Genomic DNA, 18,252 nt, shown 5'->3' on the forward strand with positions numbered 1-18,252 from the left:
GAACCCAGCCCTCCAATAGGATACAACCAAAACCTTTTACTGATGTCAGTTGAGTGTGTACCCAACAGAAAGGCTGGGCCTGCTGACTTTTTAAAATAGTAACTCACCGTTCCCGCAGAGAAGATGGAATTCCACCCAGGTAGTATGTGGTGAATTTAAAGACATTGATGTTGGCTTTAATCCCAGGATTAATCGAAACTAACTTTTGTCTCCCAGAAATGTATAATTTAATCTGAAATGGACAGATAGTGAGAATTAGTGCACACAAAATAAACAAGAATAATTTAGCACATCAAAATGTGCAAACATAGCATAATACAAATGGTCTAATTTTGTTCTGATTTACACCAGTTTAAATAAAGAGTAACTGCATTGCTTCAAGTGGATTTACACTACATTTTGTAAGTAACAAATGCTTAAAAGAGGTATGTATGCAGATTTTTGTGCATGAGTGGTCTAGCAATGAATAGATATATTCATAGTACTTAGATTATGCATTTTATTTGCAGATCTCAAAGCACTTTTGAAAGAAGAGTAAGTATCATTATGCCTATTTTACATCAAAAGAGACTGAGGTGATGAAAGGTAACGTGACTTTTCTAAGTTCACACAGTGAATCAGTGGCAGAGAGGGAGCAGAACACAGCTCTCATAACTTCCAGTCCTAGCCAATGGAACCCACACCTTCTAGCAAGTGCGGTACCCAAAATTGAGTGGCAAAACTGAATACTCACATGGTTTGGAAGCACTCTGACTCATGAAGTTCTGAGAGTGAGTGACTAGTACCATTGAAAATCAGGTGCTAAGTTTCTTAATTAGCAAAAGTGTGTTCTGTTTCATTTTACTAATAAGTTTGGGTTTCTGCAGTTTTTCCAGCTACAATCAGAACTTGAATTAGCCACTCCCTTCTCAGTGCATTTCCACACACACACACACACGCACGAAAGCTGCATGAACTATTCACAGTAAACAAGTTATTCATCAAATTTAGCCCTCTTGTTTGTGAGCAAATTGTCTACAAACAGGTTGTGATTTCTACAAATTAATATGGTGTTTGAAATTCCATTCGTATTCTATGCAAACATATCTCTGCCTACCAATTGCTTACAGCTGGTTCACTGGGAGTACTGCTTCTGGCTCTTATATTTGTAAGTCAAAATTGAGCTGTTTTGATTGGACACATAGGTCACATCTTGACTGGATGAGAGTGACTTTTAGAATTAGGTTTCTGACTTAAGTACTCATGTATATGAATTCAAGATGTGCCTTTTGTGAATGTTCTGCAATATTCTCCTAAAATTTGCTGTTTAGGCATATATTCCTGCCAGTAAACATAGCTGTTAAAATATCCAAGGAAAGCTGAACAAAAAAGGGACACAGACAAGCAAAATCATTTCAAAGTTTGAACGTATGTTCACAAATAATTATTTGTAATATTTCCCGAGCTCTAATTTATACATACATAAACCCATACACCATTGTTATTTTTACTTTTCAGTCACATTTTCTTATTGTTGAAAAATCTGTCTATTTTAACAGTAGAGTTTAACTATACTTTTGGCCAAAATAATCATCAATAAAGGGATTTGATTATGTGTTTCAAAGCAGACTTCATATAAATAGCTCCACAAAATAGCACAAAATGCTTTTAAGCTGATGAGATAAAAAAGCGGTTGTATAAAGGTCAGTTAAAAGTTTTTTCTTAAAACTGATCTGATAAAAATACCAAGCTAAACATTAAAATAATGTTGGTATTTGCAATTAATATGATAATCCTTAACTAAAGCAATACTGTCAGGGTTTCCTCCCCACTCTGAACTCTAGGGTACAGATGTGGGGACCCTCATGAAAGACCCCCTAAGCTTATTTTTACCAGCTTAGGTTAAAAACTTCCCCAAAGCACAAATCCTTCCCTTGTCCTTGGACAGTATTGCTGCCGCCACCACCAAATGATTCAGACAAAGATTCAGGAAAAGGACCACTTGGAGTTCCTATTTCCCCAAAATATCCCGCAAAGCCCTTTCACCCCCTTTCCTGGGGAGGCTTGAGAATAATAGACCAACCAATTGCTTTTAATAAAAGTACAGACCAGACCCTTTATGTTTAGGACACTAAAATTAATCAGATTTTTAAAAGAAGAACTTTATTATAAAGAAAAAAGTAAAAGAAGCACCTCTGTAAAATCAGGATGGAAGGTAATTTTACAGGGTAATAAAAAGATTTTTAAAACATAGAGGATTCCCCTATAGGCTCAACTTCAAAGTTAAAAAAACAGGAATAAACCTCCCTCTTAGCATAGGGAAAATTCACAAGCTAAAACAAAAAATAATCTAACGCATTTTCTTGCTATTACTTACAATTTTTGTAATTTTAGATGTATTATTTTAGGATCTTGTTAGGAGCTGGTTTACCTGGTTGCTCTCCTTCTTTGTCCCAAGAGGGAACAACAAAGAGAGCACAAACAAAACCTTCCCCCCTCCCCCAGATTGAAAAGTATCTTCTTTTCCCATTGGTTCTTCTGGTCAGGTGCCAACTAGGTTAATTGAACTGATTAATCCCTTATAGGTAAGTGATTCTGTACCTCTGGCCAAGAGGGATTTTATATTACTGCATACATAAAGGTTGTTACCCTTCCCTTTATATTTATGACAAATACACTTGCAAGAGGGCAAGTCGTTTGCGTGGTTATGTGCCAGGAATACTTTACCCACAGAAATACATGATATTGAGCAGTGTAAAGATTAATTTCCATATGAGCTTCACACATAAGCTAGTGTTTTTCTAGCCTAATCATCTAAAAAGAAAGGCAAAACATCACAGTCAGAAGAATTTGAAATAGGATGTGTAGCTTCAGCCATTATGATCTATATATTTTTAGAAGTTCATGATACTTTTAATAAAAGATATCATTTGTTTAAATGACATACTTGCTGATATGTTCCATCATTTACAGCTGCTTTATTGCTTGCTATTTCCTTTGGAGGTTGTGAGTCAAGTTTGTATCTGAACACCAGATGGCCATTTTCAATATTCAAACTAATGAAATGATCCTGCAATAAGAAAAAAAACCACGGTGTAATATATCATATGTATTTTTATTGTCTTGTAAATTATTTTAATAAAGTTAAATAATACTACTACTCTTATATAGCACTTTTCACCAGTAGATCTCAAAGCGCGTTACAAAGGAGGTGTTTACAGATGGAGAAACTGAGGCATGGGGCAGTTAAGTGACTTGCCCAAGGTCACCTAGCAGGCCTATGGCAGGGCTAGAAACAGATCAGAGGTCTCCTGAATCCCAATCCAGTGCTCTGTCCTCTGGGCCACACTGCCTCCCAGGACAGTAAATAATAACAAGAAAGTTTTTGGCAAAAAATAAAAGATAACATTCTAGAATGTACTCTTAATGATATATATGATTAACTCAAACTCAGGAAAATGAATCAACTCAAAAAAGTACCATCATATCTCTACAAAATTTTGATAGCATCCTTTTTTTATTTCAAAGAAATTGCTATAATAAAATTCGGTAACAAGGCAATGATTTATTATATTAACAAACATACCAAATATGTCTATAGCATTCTTATTAGATAAGTAATACAAAAAGGTGATATTATCATTAGTTCTAGCACCTAACAGATTACCTGAAGCCTCAAAGTTTATAGGAATCATCACCTGTACTCTAAGTTTCTCCTTGCTCTGTTATCTAACAGAACTAGAGCTGGGCAGAAAAAGGTAACTCCATCTGGTTTGTGGGATTTCAATATTTTGAAATTAGGTTTTGTTCCAGTTTGGAACAAATCTGCAAATTTCAAAATTCTCTAAAGAAATGGAATTCAGCCCCAGAGCTGTGGACCCTGGAAGCCTAGACTCACAGCTGACTGGCAGGTAAGCTGTCAAGGGGGCGGTAGGTCAAACTGCAGGAAACCAGGTAGGTTTCCACTGGAACTTTGGCAAAATAAATGATCTCTGCAAAACTTTCAGATTTTGCAGAATTGGCAAATACTAATGAAAATATGTTTTGTTGGAATTTTTCCAATCAGCTCTAATCACAATACCTAAATCAAAAAAGCACTCATCTCAGATACCAGTATAGGGCCAAATGTTCCTCTCAGTTACACTGGTACAACTCCATTGGAGTCAATGGGTTCAACTGGAGTAATTGGGAGCAGAATTTGGCCTATAATTTTGAAAGGTAGGCACAAGTGACTATTACATTTTTTTGGGTTACACAATTCCCTTTGTCATGTACCAATATCACAAAAATAACTGCTTTGATGAAAAGGAAAAATGTATACAAAGTCCTTTTAAAGGAAGGTTTACATTACCAAAATGTGATTTATCTGTAACATGATTCATAACAACAATGTATTTTTCTTACTCTTTTGGGGGTCTCTTTCAGAGCCATATACAGGGTCAAAGCAGTTAAAACTGCAGCCCATCTATTGCATTTTCATTAATGCTACCATCCTCCATTTCCAGCTGCCTCTCATAACCTCAGTGGCTTTGGGAGAAGTGAGATGATTTGATCCTTACAAATTATTCATCACCTTCTATTTGTATGGGGTATTTCAGGGATGCACATTACAATAGTAATTTCTTCTTGAAAGCAAGACAAAGATTTGACTGGCTCAAGAATAGCCTTTTTTAAAACTTATCAGGTCATCACAACAAAACATTGCCACCAACAATTCTCCCTCTGAGCCTGTTTCTTCTAAGATGGAGATGCCATCATTCAAGTGAGTAATGGGGCAATTCTTCACCATACAGTACCTCACACTCTCTATTCACTGCTATAATCAGCATCTGTTCTTTAAATGTCTATTTCTAAAATGTGTTATAATTAATATTCAGTAGCAATAAAACATAGGACAGAATTTGCTAATCCATTTCACAGATGGCTATGGTAGTTTTGAGAGCTATTATTCCGAGCACTTTCTCAATTAATTTCAGTTTTCAAATTATTATAAGTATATATAGTACTCAAAAGTTAGAATCACTCCATTAGTTACCTGTTTTTCTGCAAAAAACACCAAGCCTTCATCTGCAGTAGTTTCAATTTCCTGCTCGTAGAGCAAATTAGGAATATTTGCTTCTCTAGCTGTGACAAGTGCATAGCCTGTGCCTTCAAAATAGTTTTGGTCAGACTCTGCTTTATATCTGTAACAATGAAACATCATAAATCAGAATATATGGGAGCAAATAATTGCTACCACATGGACATAACAAGAACCACACTAAATGTAATTTTTAAAAAAGCCTAAAACAAAATATTCAGTAACAGGGGTGACCAGATTCTAGTAATGCCAAATCCTGACCCCACTGAAGTCTATTTCTCATTAACCTCAGTGGGATTAAGATACGGTTTCTAGAGAAGAAAAATCTTATTTAAAATGTTTTAGGGACCTGATGTTTCTTTTTAATGTCATTTTAGGCTATAAAGAAGCCAAACATTGTATGCCATGGAGCTGAGGTGTTTGAATATGTGTCTGGTTATTAGAATATTTGGGTGGCAGGGTATGTGAACTGAAGTTGCTGTGGGTATGACTGCTTTAGTAAATGGTAATTTGCCCTGATTTTAAGTGGTCACATCAACAGGAAATACACTTAATCTTAATTTATCAGTGATAACGTTTTTTCAATTTCTTAATGTAGAACACTTGCTGTGTTTATTTCTTACCTACTGCATGGCTCCACTTCAGTGGTATTGAGATTAAATGTCCTCTTGAAGTTGTACAGGCTAATAACATTCTCATTTAGGTTGTCTAATTCAATGCAGCCTTGGTAACGAGGGTAGTCTAGTGCACTGGGAGGCTGCAAAAAATAAAAGAGCCATAAAAAAAAACCAACCAAAACATCAACATCAATTTAATAATGTTTACACAGACATGAAAACAGTAATGCTGTAACTATTCGCAAAAAGAAATTTTTTTTCTTTTTATTCTTTTTGCGAATACAGACTAACACGGCTGTTACTCTGAAAGCTGTAACTATTAAAATGTATTGCGAATAAATGATATTGTTTAAGCTACATGTTGCCATCCAAGAAGCACTATAACATGGTATAAATAATCAAAAGTATTAGCTATAGAATACTCAATGGTTAAAATCCCTATTTATGATGATTAAACACTTTTACAGGCCAGAATGATATTTCTATTTACCTGAAAATCTGGTGCGTATCCTCCCACATAAAAGACAACACTGTTGGGATCCAGATTTAGGAGTGTGTGACTGCTCCCACTGCTACTGTCAAAAGTCTTCTTGTCTGAGGTTGCTGCTTTAACGTAATTCAACTTTGCATACTGGTAAATCCTAAAAGCCAAGGGAAAAAGTAAAGGAATAGCGCATTTTATTAATAAAGTAACATCTAAATATGATACAGAAAAAAGGGATAGAGTCGGTTGTATTTTAAGAGTCTCATACCTTTCAAACTTCACCCGATCCAAAGTAGCTTCCTCAGTGTTACTCTCAGTCACTGATGGGTCCACTTCTATTTCGGCTTCATTGCCTCCCAGGTTATAAACACAAATGAGACGACCATTTCTCACAGCCATACCAATGTAGTCCTTGGAAGCCTAAAAATAGAAGAGCAAATCAACTATCAATGAATGATTGATGCTAGAGCTGGTAAAATATAGTAGAAATTACTTCAGGGACACTGCAATGCTTTGAAAGCTATGCTCCTAATGTAGCAATCATTGCATTTAGAAACTTTTTTCAGTTTACTAATTTTGGGATGGCTGTTTTGTAGCTTCATTGGCTGCTCTGTTTCAATAATAATAATAATTTCAAATCAATTTAAGAGTCCTATGCACTTGGATTGAATGGAGTCCAAACACAACTCTTACTTTTATTACTATAATAAAAATATTACTTACCAATAAAAATGCTTTCTACGTTTGTAGTGCCTTCCACATGAGGTTATCAAAACACTATATACATACTAATTATTTTAGTCTCACAATGCCTCTGCGAGATAAGTAAAATGGAAGAAACAATATTAAGTCCAATTGCTCCTATTGAGATCCCTAGGAGCAATAATCTTCCATACAATTACCCTTTTATTTCTCCCATACAGAGTATTTCAATAAACCTCAATCAAAGCCATCATAGGCCAAATGTTCAGAAAGACTAGAATCGTAGAACCATAGGGTTAGAAGGCACTGCAAGGATCGTCTAGTCTAACTCCCTGCAAAGATGCAGGATTTGTTGGGTCTAAACTATACAAAACAGATGACTATCAAGCCTCCTTTTAAAAGCCTCCAGTGAAGGAGCTTCCATGACCTTCGTAGGCAGTCTGTTCCATTGTTCTACTGTTTTTACATTTAGGAAGTTTTTCCTGAGATTTAATCAGGAAGATAAAATCCACTGCGGAATAACTGCACTTAAACATGTACCTGCATATCCACCACATTTATAGTGAATGCATGTACAGGTGGGTAACTGAGCATACAAACTGATAGGTGGTACCTATATACATAGGAAAATTGGGGAATTGTGCTAGGTGTTTGTGCAAATGGGAGTGCATGAGCAAGAATGTATTGTTTTGCATATGCAGGAGAGGGAAAATAAAGAGGTAAGGGACTAAATTTTAAATAAGAGGAGCATTTATAAACCCAATTAAGAAAAGGTTTGTTATTAGTTATACTGCAGTAACACTCAGAGGCCTGAAAGAGGATCAGGGTCCCACGGTGCTAGGAGCAATACAAACACACAGGAAGCCCGAAGCAAACATTTTTACAATGAAGTCCATGGTTACAAGTTAGGGTCACTGCCAAGATTAACTGGTGGCATCCATTATTGGGAAGTAACTTTTAAGGCAGAACAGCAGGATAAGAGAAATAGACATTTGCCCAAACAGTTATGTGTCCAGTGGAGGAAAGGGCTATGTTTCTTCCCAATAAATGTATTCCTACACATAAAAAAATTAAGCTAATGGAAGTTATCTACATTGACATCCCTTTATACTCCAAAATGCATTTTCTGTTCTAAGTATTGGAGTAAATCAAAAGAAATACTTACATCCTTATTACCCAGGTACATTACAAACATATTTGAAGCCTGTTGCAAGCCATCTTGTCTTGGCAGAGGTCTTTGGAGAAAAAAAGAAAGGGAAGTATAGCCTTTCAAATCCTCAAGATCACTTGGAGGTCGAACCTCTACCCCAGAACGACCATTGAACCTCATGGGAATAGCAACCTACCAAGAACAACAAATACAATAGGGTAAACATTTCTACCTTTAAATTAAAAAAGGCATCACCTCCCTAACAACACTGGTTTGTGTCCGTGCTAAGTGACCTATGACTAACAGCCATGGATTGCTACAACACTGCAAGATCAGACTCTAAACCAACATAACTATAGAGAAGTGTAGGTACTACTCTACTATTACTAATACTTAGTACTTATGCAGCACTTTATATCTTCAGAAATTAACTAATCAGTTCCCACAACACCTTTGTATTGTAATTATTATTCCCATTTTACAGCTGAGGCAACAAAGAGTCCAGGTCAAATGGAGCTGTTAGTGCTCAACACTTCTGAAAATCAGGCCTCTTATTCAGATGCCTACACATGGATATAAATGCCTCACTTTAGGCACTTGGGTTGAAATTTTGGTCTCAATGCTTTGCGCCAGCCCTAGATCTCAGGCCCTTTGCTCAGTTCCCTAGCTTCACTGCCTGTCAGGTACTACAACATGTAGCTAATAAAGATATACAACACCAGTATACTTGAGAAGTTCTCTTTAGGCCAACATCCGAGCAAAATCTTTTTCAGTGTGGACCACATCTTAATGGAGAGTGTCTCGTGGACACTTGCCCTGTTATTTGTGATCACATCATCCCGTGGCAATCAATGGGAAAATGATACTATCCAAGTAATGTATATTTAGCTGCCTTTTAGTGCAATATAGAGGTTAGAAACAAACATCAGCAACGCTGTGTGACCTGCCAGCTCTCTGTGGATCGCCAGTGAATCACAGATCAGTTTGAGAACCTCTGTTCCGATCAATAGTGACTGGCTTCAAAGAGCAGCATCCAGCCCTCCTCCACTGGAGAGAAGGTCACCACAACAACAAGCCTTTGAAAGGAGAGGAAATACCAAAATGGGAATTGTAGGGATGATCTTGGCTAGGAGAGGGACCTTGGAGTGGGGCAGAAGGAAAGGTATACTATACTGTTGTATCTAGTTTATTCTGGTGCCCACCACCACAGTATCTAAAGTGCTCGCTAAAGCCAACAGATTAATTTTTATGTAGTATCCTTCATACATCATATAACAAAATATTTTGCAGAGGGGATTGAAAGCATCCTTGTGTACAAAAATCCCTCGTGTCAAGCAATAATGGATGTTTTTGTGATAGACCTTGTTTGCAGCATCTCTGGCCTGCTGAATGAGCTCTCTTATGCGGTTTACATTCTCAGATATGTTGCCTATTGGCATCAGCTGTTGGTTGATGCTCTCAATCTTGTTAAACAGATCCGGGAGCTTGCTTGTTAATTTCTTTACTGTTATTGTGATGAGAGAAAAAAATTATTGGGGGACTGGAAAGGAGGAGAGATACACATGCAAAAAATGTCAACTCTGATAGTCTTATCTCAAGTCTCACAATATTTGGTGTTTCCTTAAAATCCCAGCTCCTGGAGAAAACAGATTACATGAGAATCTCAGCTTTTTTTTTTTTTTAAACCTAAGTTTTTAACCCTCATGGTTGTGGAGAAAAGCCTGGAAATGTGACACGTGTCTAAAGGCTTAAAAGCCAAATAAAAAGAACTCCAAATTTATTATTTTTAAAAATCTCATGATTTTAAAGCCAATCTCATGGTTTTTGGATGCTAGGGGTTGACCAAATTTGCTATACATATGGTTAGCTAATGTAATTTTCATTTTGCATACACTGGTGTAAATCAGGAGTAGCTCCATTGACACCAGCAGTTATACTGAAGAAAAACACTTGTAAATAAAAGAAAAGGAGTACTTGTGGCACCTTAGAGACTAACCAATTTATTTGAGCATAAGCTTTCGTGAGCTACAGCTCACTTCATTGGATGCATATATCTGTAGCTCACGAAAGCTTATGATCAAATAAATTAGTTAATCTCTAAGGTGCCACAAGTACTCCTTTTCTTTTTGCGAATACAGACTAACACGGCTGTTACTCTGAAACTCTCAAACAATGCAGTTGTGCTTACATAAAATACACCATCCAGAAACTCACAACACTTTTCATTGTTATGGTTTAATTATCCACCTTATCATAACACTATTGTTTTAAAAGCCACCTTCATTCAGACGCACCATCTCTTATTATTATTACATCATTAACAATGGGGTTAATTTCACATACTGTATTTTATTTTATTCCATCAGACTCAGATTCTACAGAGCTAAAAACAAATTCAGCATATAAGTTCCCTGGGGTAATGACTATGCCTCTTACGTTTTTACAGCACCTTGCACACAGTGGATGCCACCAGAAACAAATAATAATAATTATTATCACTATGTCTACCTGGTTACTCTGACAGAAATTTGAGAGGCGTTAAACAACACACATTAGCAAAGAGCAAGCACAGCACCCACCTGAATTGTTAGCTTCCGTCAAAGCCTTATTGAAGTCAGCACTCTGAGTGCTTCCATAGGTGCCCTTTATTTTTTCCACATCTGCTTTAATTGGGTTCAGTTCATCCAGTACATTAGCAGTGATATCATTGGCATTTTTGACCATGTTCTTTGCACTGGTAATGACGCTGTCTATGTCATCTAAAACACACACACACAAAAGTCTAAGTAAATACTTTAAACAACAGCAGAATCACATAAAGTAGATGTGCTCGGTAAATGACTGACCTCTATTTATCCCACTGAGATCATTTTGGAAAGAAACAAGGTCAGTCAGCATCCTGTTCTTCTTTCCTTCCACAATACCCAGTCTCTGCTTTATATCTTCAAGAGTTGGATTAATATCTGAAAAACAGTGTACTATGAATCAGCCTGGTGGGTGTTATACAAAGGTGCCCTCGGCCACCTGGTGGAATGGCAGCGGCACTCTGCACTGTCACATGAGCTTTGGGCATTTACCTTTTCCATCCCTGTTAAACAACTTAGGTAGTAGCGCAGATAGTAACCAGGGGTGAAGATACCCATTCTGCCCCTCAGAATAGGAAAAAATGAGTGATTAAGGCAGCTTAAGAGAAGGGCACAGATTTTGGGGATACATTATTATGAATATTCAATACATTATGATTATATATTATGTATATAATGCACAAATAAAAATACAATGTCCCATTATGATTATGACTAGTGATTATAATACTGCCACAAGGGGACATACCTTAGAAGACTAGTAATGAAGAATGAGAATTGTGAAGATGACATTATAAAAAAAGAACCACTACTGCATTCAGATAACTGCAAGATCTGGAAGGATAAAGACATTTTGATAAAAACAAAACCTAGCATGTTTGGGACCACTGTTGTGTCGATACTGCTGTACGGATTGGAGAGCAAGAGTATGAGGAAAGCCAATGAATGCAAGATTTTGACTGCAGAAATGAACTTGCTGAGGGAAATACTCAGAGTTTCAAGACTGCAGAAAATAAAAAATGAAGAGATAAGAAAATGGCGAGGGCAAGATACATTGGATAGATGTGGTGAAGAATGACATAGACCAAGAGGGTTTAAAGATGAACAAAGCTGTGAAGCTGTGTCATAAATATAAAGGGAAGGGTAAACCCCTTTAAAATCCCTCCTGGCCAGAGGAAAAATCCTCTCACCTGTAAAGGGTTAAGAAGCTAAAGGTAACCTCGCTGGCACCTGACCAAAATGACCAACGAGGAGACAAGATACTTTCAAAAGCTGGGAGGAGGAAGAGAAACAAAGGGTCTGTGTCTGTTGGTATGCTGCTTTGCCGATAGATCAGGAATGGAGTCTTAGAACTTTTAGTAAGTAATCTAACTAGGTATGCGTTAGATTATGATTTCTTTAAATGGCTGAGAAACGAATTGTGCTGAATAGAATGACTATTTCTGTCTGTGTGTCTTTTTTGTAACTTAATGTTTTGCCTAGAGGGATTCTCTATGTTTGGAATCTAATTACCCTGTAAGGTACCTACCATCCTGATTTTACAGGGGTGATTTCTTTACTCCTATTTACTTCTATTTCTATTAAAAGTCTTCTTGTAAGAAAACTGAATGCTTTTTCATTGTTCTCAGATCCAAGGGTTTGGGTCTGTGGTCACCTATGCAAATTGGTGAGGATTTTTACCAAACCTTTCCCAGGAAGTGGGGTGCAAGGGTTGGGAGGATTTTGGGGTGAAAGACGTGTCCAAACTACGTTTCCCAGTAAACCCAGTTAGAGTTTGGTGGTGGCAGTGGTTATTCCAAGGACAAAGGATAAAATAATTTGTACCTTGGGGAAGTTTTAACCTAAGCTGGTAAAAGTAAGCTTAGGAGGTTTTCATGCAGGTCCCCACATCTGTACCCTAGAGTTCAGAGTGGGGGAGGAACCTTGACAAGCTGGTACAAGATAGAAGTGGTGGAAGTACTTCATTCAGCCCCTTTGTCGCTGTTAATATAATGGATGGGAATCAAAGAAGTGAAGAAGCCATGAAAGAAGAGAATGGAAAACAGGATGAAATATTATACTATGATCTATATACTATAAGATTGTATGCTTGTGTATCTGCTGGGCCACCTGTAATGAATGTAAGTGTGCATATGTGTGTGGACCACTGATCTCTACAGGATGGAACATCAGAACTGCTCAAGCGTGTGTGACCATGTCACCCTCTATTGGCTGCATTCCAGAAAGGGTAAATACTCTACTAAGCACGCACCATTATGAATGTTTCCCAGGTTACTGCTAGCACAGAATATATTTATGGATCAAAATAACAGTGCAGAAAGCCTACCTTTGCTTTTCATTAACAGACCTGTCAATATTGTGCAATTTAAACTATTCAGGGGTTTGGCAAACAGACGTGCACGGCATAATCCCACAGGCGTGTGTTAAACATAGGATACCCGATAAAACAAAGGGACAAAAGGCAAGTACAATACGTGGATCCCATTTCAGTTAAAGATGCTGAGATGCTTTACTGCAGAATCAGATGTTACATTATAATGGCAAGAAATGGAGACACCCTCCCTCTACCTCTCCCAAGGGGAGAGTAGCTTTTGTTTCCATAAGGGCCCCACTGACAATGGCTGCTGAGGGAGTTAATCAGTGCATTCCCTAGCCTTCCCGACCACACCCTTCCTTAGTTAGTGCTGCCCACATTTAGGAGTGCACAGGCCTCCTGGAGCCCCTCTGCAGTGGCTCTCCCAGTGGAAGTGCCTGGTGAATTTAACTCATACTTTATGTCCCAATCTAAAGGATTTTTAAAAAAAACTTCCGCACACACCCATAATAATACAAGTAGGAGCATGCTTATAGATCAGTGGCAATGGTCAGTGGATTATATCTATTATATATAGCCTTTTTGAGTGACTAGCCCCAAACCTTGCCTTACCTATTTTTCCGGTTTGAATATTTTAAATGTAGGTGTTTCAACCAGATCAAAATGTTCCTACTGTATTAGGATTCTGTTCTTGGAGATGATGCTCAACCTTTCTGAGCCATTCAGAGTACACTAAGCAATACACTAAATAGTCTTTGCAATTTGCATACTTCTTTCTCTTTGACAATCACATCTGTTGCAGAGACAAAAGCCTGTTTTTAAAATACACTAATACCTAGTTCTTGTATAGCGCTGATCATCAGTAGATTCCAAAGCACTTTACAAAGGAGGTCGGTATCATTATCCCCATTCTACAAATGGGGAAACTGAGGCATAGAGAAGTTACAGTGACTTGCCTAAGGTCACCCAGCAAGCCAATGGCAGAGCCAGGAATTGAACCAATATCTCCTGAGCCCTAGTCCAATGTTTTATTCATTAGGCCCCACGGCCTACTCTCCCTGTCTTTCTGGTCAGCAACCAAATCCTATCAATACCACAATATATTTTACAGTCCTTTTTGTAGCATTCTTGGTTAAAGAGCTCTTATTACAATTTGAAACATGTTTACAGAACTACAATGTCTTGGGATTTCCCAAGAAGTATTAAGAACATTAAAACAGCTCTATTGGGTCAGACCAATGGTCCATGTAGCTCAATATCCTGTCTTCCGACAGCGGCCAATCCCAGACACTTCAGAGGGAATTAACAAACCAGGGCAATTATTGAGTGAACTATCCCATGACATCCATGTCCAGAATCTGGCAGTCAGAAGGCTTAGGAACACCCAGAGAAAACCATTTAAAATGACACTTTAGGAATATATTCAATTTTTAATCTATATATAAGATTTAAATTACACTCAATCTCCAGCTTCTATCAGCAGGAGTATCAGGAAACCAGGTTTATTATAAACAATGTGTTAGTTTGAGGTAACTAACCAAATTTACTTCTAAGACTATAAAGCATATAGAATGTAATGGTACTGGTTTTGCTCGGTTTAGGTAACTCACCCACCCTATGACCGCAGATCTTAACTTGAGATAGCTATCTTGATGTAAAAACACACTTATTTTTTTGCAGTGAAGACAGACCCTTCTGCTTCAATAGGAGTCTAAGGCTGAACTGAACAATTTAAGAGCAGGACCGCAGCAAATCTAAGGATAAGGTCTTGCTGTAGAAGAGAATTGCAGCGGAGGGGGCAATGGTAGAATTTGGCATCCCACAGTGTGGACCATAACTGAAGTTGAAGAATCCACCTCACCCTCTTGCAGAAGGAACTTCTAAACCATAGTATCATGTTCCATTATAATAGGTAAGAATGGAGCTACCCTCTCCTGCTTACAGTTAAGTGTGTGCTACAGAGCTTTGCTAAATCAGAACCATAAACAGTGACTTTTAAATGAGAATTTCTAATACTGTATAAACATTCCTGTTATCATCTTGCTTTTTACAGTACCTTGTAATGTCTTTTGTGTCATCTGTGCTTGATTTAATAGATTGCTGCTTTCAGTGTTCAGTCTCTTGGCTTTTCCTGCTAGGTCTTCCCTCTCCACAGTCTGGTGATAAAGCACGGTACTGTACGATTAGTTTTATAATTGAACTCAAAGCAGAAAAACAAATCAGAAAGGGTAAAAATTAATAATCTAATCTAGTTTAAACAATAAAAGGAACAAATGTTTCCAACAAAAAGAAGATACCCCTCCCTTCACAGCTAGTGCTACTGGTGAAACCCTGAGTATGACACCGCCCTTAAAAGCAATGTTTGTTCTTAGTGGAAAACTGTGCCTTCTGTCATCTTCTTGTCTACAGCCTATGGACCAACAGTCAGACATGGGTAGCACCTAAATTGTGACCCATAGTGCACATGCAAAACCAACATCTGAATATGCAGAACAGTAATTGTACCTGCAAATGGATAATTTCTAGGTGCAAATATACGCCTTGTATGTGTACAATGAGGCAGGCACGAGTTCAACTTCAGTGCCCAGCTAATTATAACGATCACCTGTTTGTAACAAAATTACAATCATTTGACAACATAATGCCCTTACCAGTAAAGCTGAATCAGCTGCATTTACAGCTTTGCTGGCTGCTTCCTCGGCTGCACTGACGGCATTAATAATATTTTCATAGGCAGTAGCAGCTTCCATGGCACAGTTCACCAACTCATCATTGCTGGCGTTTCTCTTAATTCTGTGGAAAACAGGGTGAAAAATACAGCCATGGGCAAAAACTGCAGACTAAAAAACAAAGAATGACTTATTTTAAACAGCATTTAATCTAAATATTTGCTAATTAATGCTGATGAAGGAAATGCAAATGTTTTACAACAAAAACGACCAATAGCACATAGTATTTTGACATAAGGGGCCAGATTCTGGTCTCCAGTAACGCTGCTTTACACCAGTCTGGTGCTGCAAAGCAGCTTGTAAGTGAAAAGGTTTCCTGGCAATTTCAACAGCTCAACATGGCCAGCTCTGTGCCACCCCCATCACAGCCCCCAGTGTAAGGGCATTGGTCAGAGAGCTGCAACCTCCAGTTAATCCCCAGCTGCTGGAACAGCCCTTGGCGGGCCATGGACAGCCCAGCGTAAGACAGACTCGCTTCAGGGCTGCTCTATCTTGCACCGGGAAGCAGCCCAGCAGCCCTGGAACCAGGGAAAGATAAGAGACAAAAACCTTTGTGCTCAATTCACCGTGAGCTGTGCAGTGCCAGGTATCCAAGACTGCCTGGTCGATATTTATGACAACACTGTTTTGTTAACTGACCAAGCTGCAAGGACAACTGGAAGTTTTCAAAAGGAGGCTGGATCTGTCTTGGGTGGTTTAGACACAACAAAACCTGCATCTTGGCAGGGGGTTAGACTAGATGACCTTTGCGGTCCCTTCTAACCCTATGACTCTATGTTCTATGATTCTAACTAGCCAAAATCTCACAACCAGATTTTTGAGCAAAGTCATTTCCATCCAGATGGCATATTATGGGGGTTACTTTACCTTTTGGGAGTTTTCTTGTTAGCATTAGGGCTAGGTGAAAGTTATTTGCAAAGAAACAAAATAGAGTTCTGCCCTTTTTTGCTTCTTTAATATATATACACAAGGTCTCAAAAACTTTATTTATTTTAAGGGTCCCTCCCTTCCCTACCTATACTTTACCTTAGAAATATCAAGTATATCAAGTGTTTTGCTCTGACTTTCCTGGAGGATTTGTTGGAGCACCAGAAAATTAGTGTGAACTTTAACTGTGAGCAATTAAAGGGACAGAGGTGAAGATTCTTCCACTCAGAAAACTTTTCTCCCAACCATATATCAGGCATTGGAGTTAAATATATATCAACAAAATCAAGCAAAAGGGAAAAAAGCATTTTAAAAAGTTTGACTAAAAATGACTAAAATTTCCTTCTTTTCTCAATTTTCAGGTTTGGCTTCCTTGATGCTCATGATCACTCCATTATTATTAATTTGTATTTTGGTGATAGCCCAAGGCCCAATCACAATCAGGCCTGAATTGTGCCAGATACTGCACAAACTCAAGTTCCCAGGACCCTGAAAGAGCATTTCAGGAAAAACAGACCAAGACTTAAGACTTAAATGTCTAAGACAAAAAGCAAGCAGAAAAAAAGAAAACTTTATGCACCAAAAAGCTGCAAAATGAGGGACAAACCCAATTTTTTTCTGCTTTTACAGGTCACCTTAAAGGGAAGTGAAATGATGTACAGTACATTACAATATAGTACATCATGTACTTGAACTGTTCGTTTACAGAAATTAGAACATACTCTGCCAGTTGTCTTGCCAGATCTTGCAAAAAGTTGGCATGCTCCTCTGCCCTCACCACCAGTGGCTCTTTGCTGGCTGATAAGGAAAGGTTCTTCAGTTTTTCATTCAAGTCCTTCCTTGCTCCATCTAGTTTGGCAGCTAGATTTTCATATTCCTGTGATTTTATAAACAGAAATCTTATTTTTACTTGCACATATTACAAAGTGTCTGATAGTCAGCACTTCACCCTTAGTTCTGCATGTGAAGTAATCCCCATTTCCTTGCACAGCTGTGTAGAGCAAGGGAAAAAAGAAAACCCCTTTTCACAGACTGCAGTTCATAGGAGTCAATCACATTATTATCTATCCCATTGTACTTTTACTTCAATTAGAATGATGTAAGTTTTTACTCAGTGTTTTTTAAATTTAAAATGTCACATTTTGATTAACTATACCTCTTTGCTCTTCTGAAGTAATCCAAGTATGCTGTTAGTCTGGGACAAGGAAGACTGGGCAGAGTTGAGATGATCCAAGACATCGTTATGTTGTTTATTCATCACTTCAATTTGTTTCTAAGGAAAATTGGAGGGTTGGAAAGCATGTGATCAGTTCAGCTATTAGGGGTGGGGGAAAAATCAAATGATCATCTAGTCAACCTAAGTTAGCAGCATCATTTCCAAAGCTCTCATCGGTGTATTATCAAGGTGCCTTTTGGGGATCTAATGACTTACTGATATTCACAGGTATTTGGGGAAATTTACATTAGCACAGCCTAGTTTGTCAAGCCAAGCGAGGAGCCAACTAGAGCTTTGTTTGCCTATCAGTGTATAGACACAGCTAGAGAAGCCCTAATCAACTCCTCACACTGCCTCAAAGCATTGACATCCTGGGCCTCTCTCCTCTCAGCGCTGGAGGATATAAAAACAAGAAACCCTGTTCCCCTCTCCCAAACCTTCTGAAAGACTGAAACCATCTCTACAGTTG

The 18,252-nt window shown here is 38.0% G+C and overlaps 1 protein-coding gene across 7 annotated transcripts in view; it reads right to left on the bottom strand.

Annotated features, from left to right (window-relative positions):
* The window catches only part of LAMA3 (laminin subunit alpha 3), a 193,598-nt gene that overhangs the window by 13,683 nt on the left and 161,663 nt on the right, over window positions 1-18,252 (bottom strand). For all 7 annotated transcript variants that reach the window (XM_075125273.1, XM_075125272.1, XM_075125271.1 and 4 more), the window contains 14 exons: window positions 17,724-17,840; window positions 17,290-17,444; window positions 15,563-15,704; window positions 14,968-15,067; window positions 10,859-10,975; window positions 10,592-10,771; window positions 9,374-9,516; window positions 8,028-8,204; window positions 6,429-6,580; window positions 6,167-6,317; window positions 5,683-5,816; window positions 5,015-5,162; window positions 2,927-3,049; window positions 108-232 (listed from right to left, as the gene is read on the bottom strand). In XM_075125273.1, the coding sequence (XP_074981374.1) occupies window positions 108-232; window positions 2,927-3,049; window positions 5,015-5,162; window positions 5,683-5,816; window positions 6,167-6,317; window positions 6,429-6,580; window positions 8,028-8,204; window positions 9,374-9,516; window positions 10,592-10,771; window positions 10,859-10,975; window positions 14,968-15,067; window positions 15,563-15,704; window positions 17,290-17,444; window positions 17,724-17,840 (1,964 nt within the window). The remainder of the gene's footprint in view (window positions 1-107; window positions 233-2,926; window positions 3,050-5,014; window positions 5,163-5,682; window positions 5,817-6,166; window positions 6,318-6,428; window positions 6,581-8,027; window positions 8,205-9,373; window positions 9,517-10,591; window positions 10,772-10,858; window positions 10,976-14,967; window positions 15,068-15,562; window positions 15,705-17,289; window positions 17,445-17,723; window positions 17,841-18,252) is intronic.

The sequence above is a fragment of the Caretta caretta genome, chromosome 2, assembly GCF_965140235.1.
Source record: "Caretta caretta isolate rCarCar2 chromosome 2, rCarCar1.hap1, whole genome shotgun sequence".
NCBI lineage: Eukaryota > Metazoa > Chordata > Testudines > Cheloniidae > Caretta > Caretta caretta.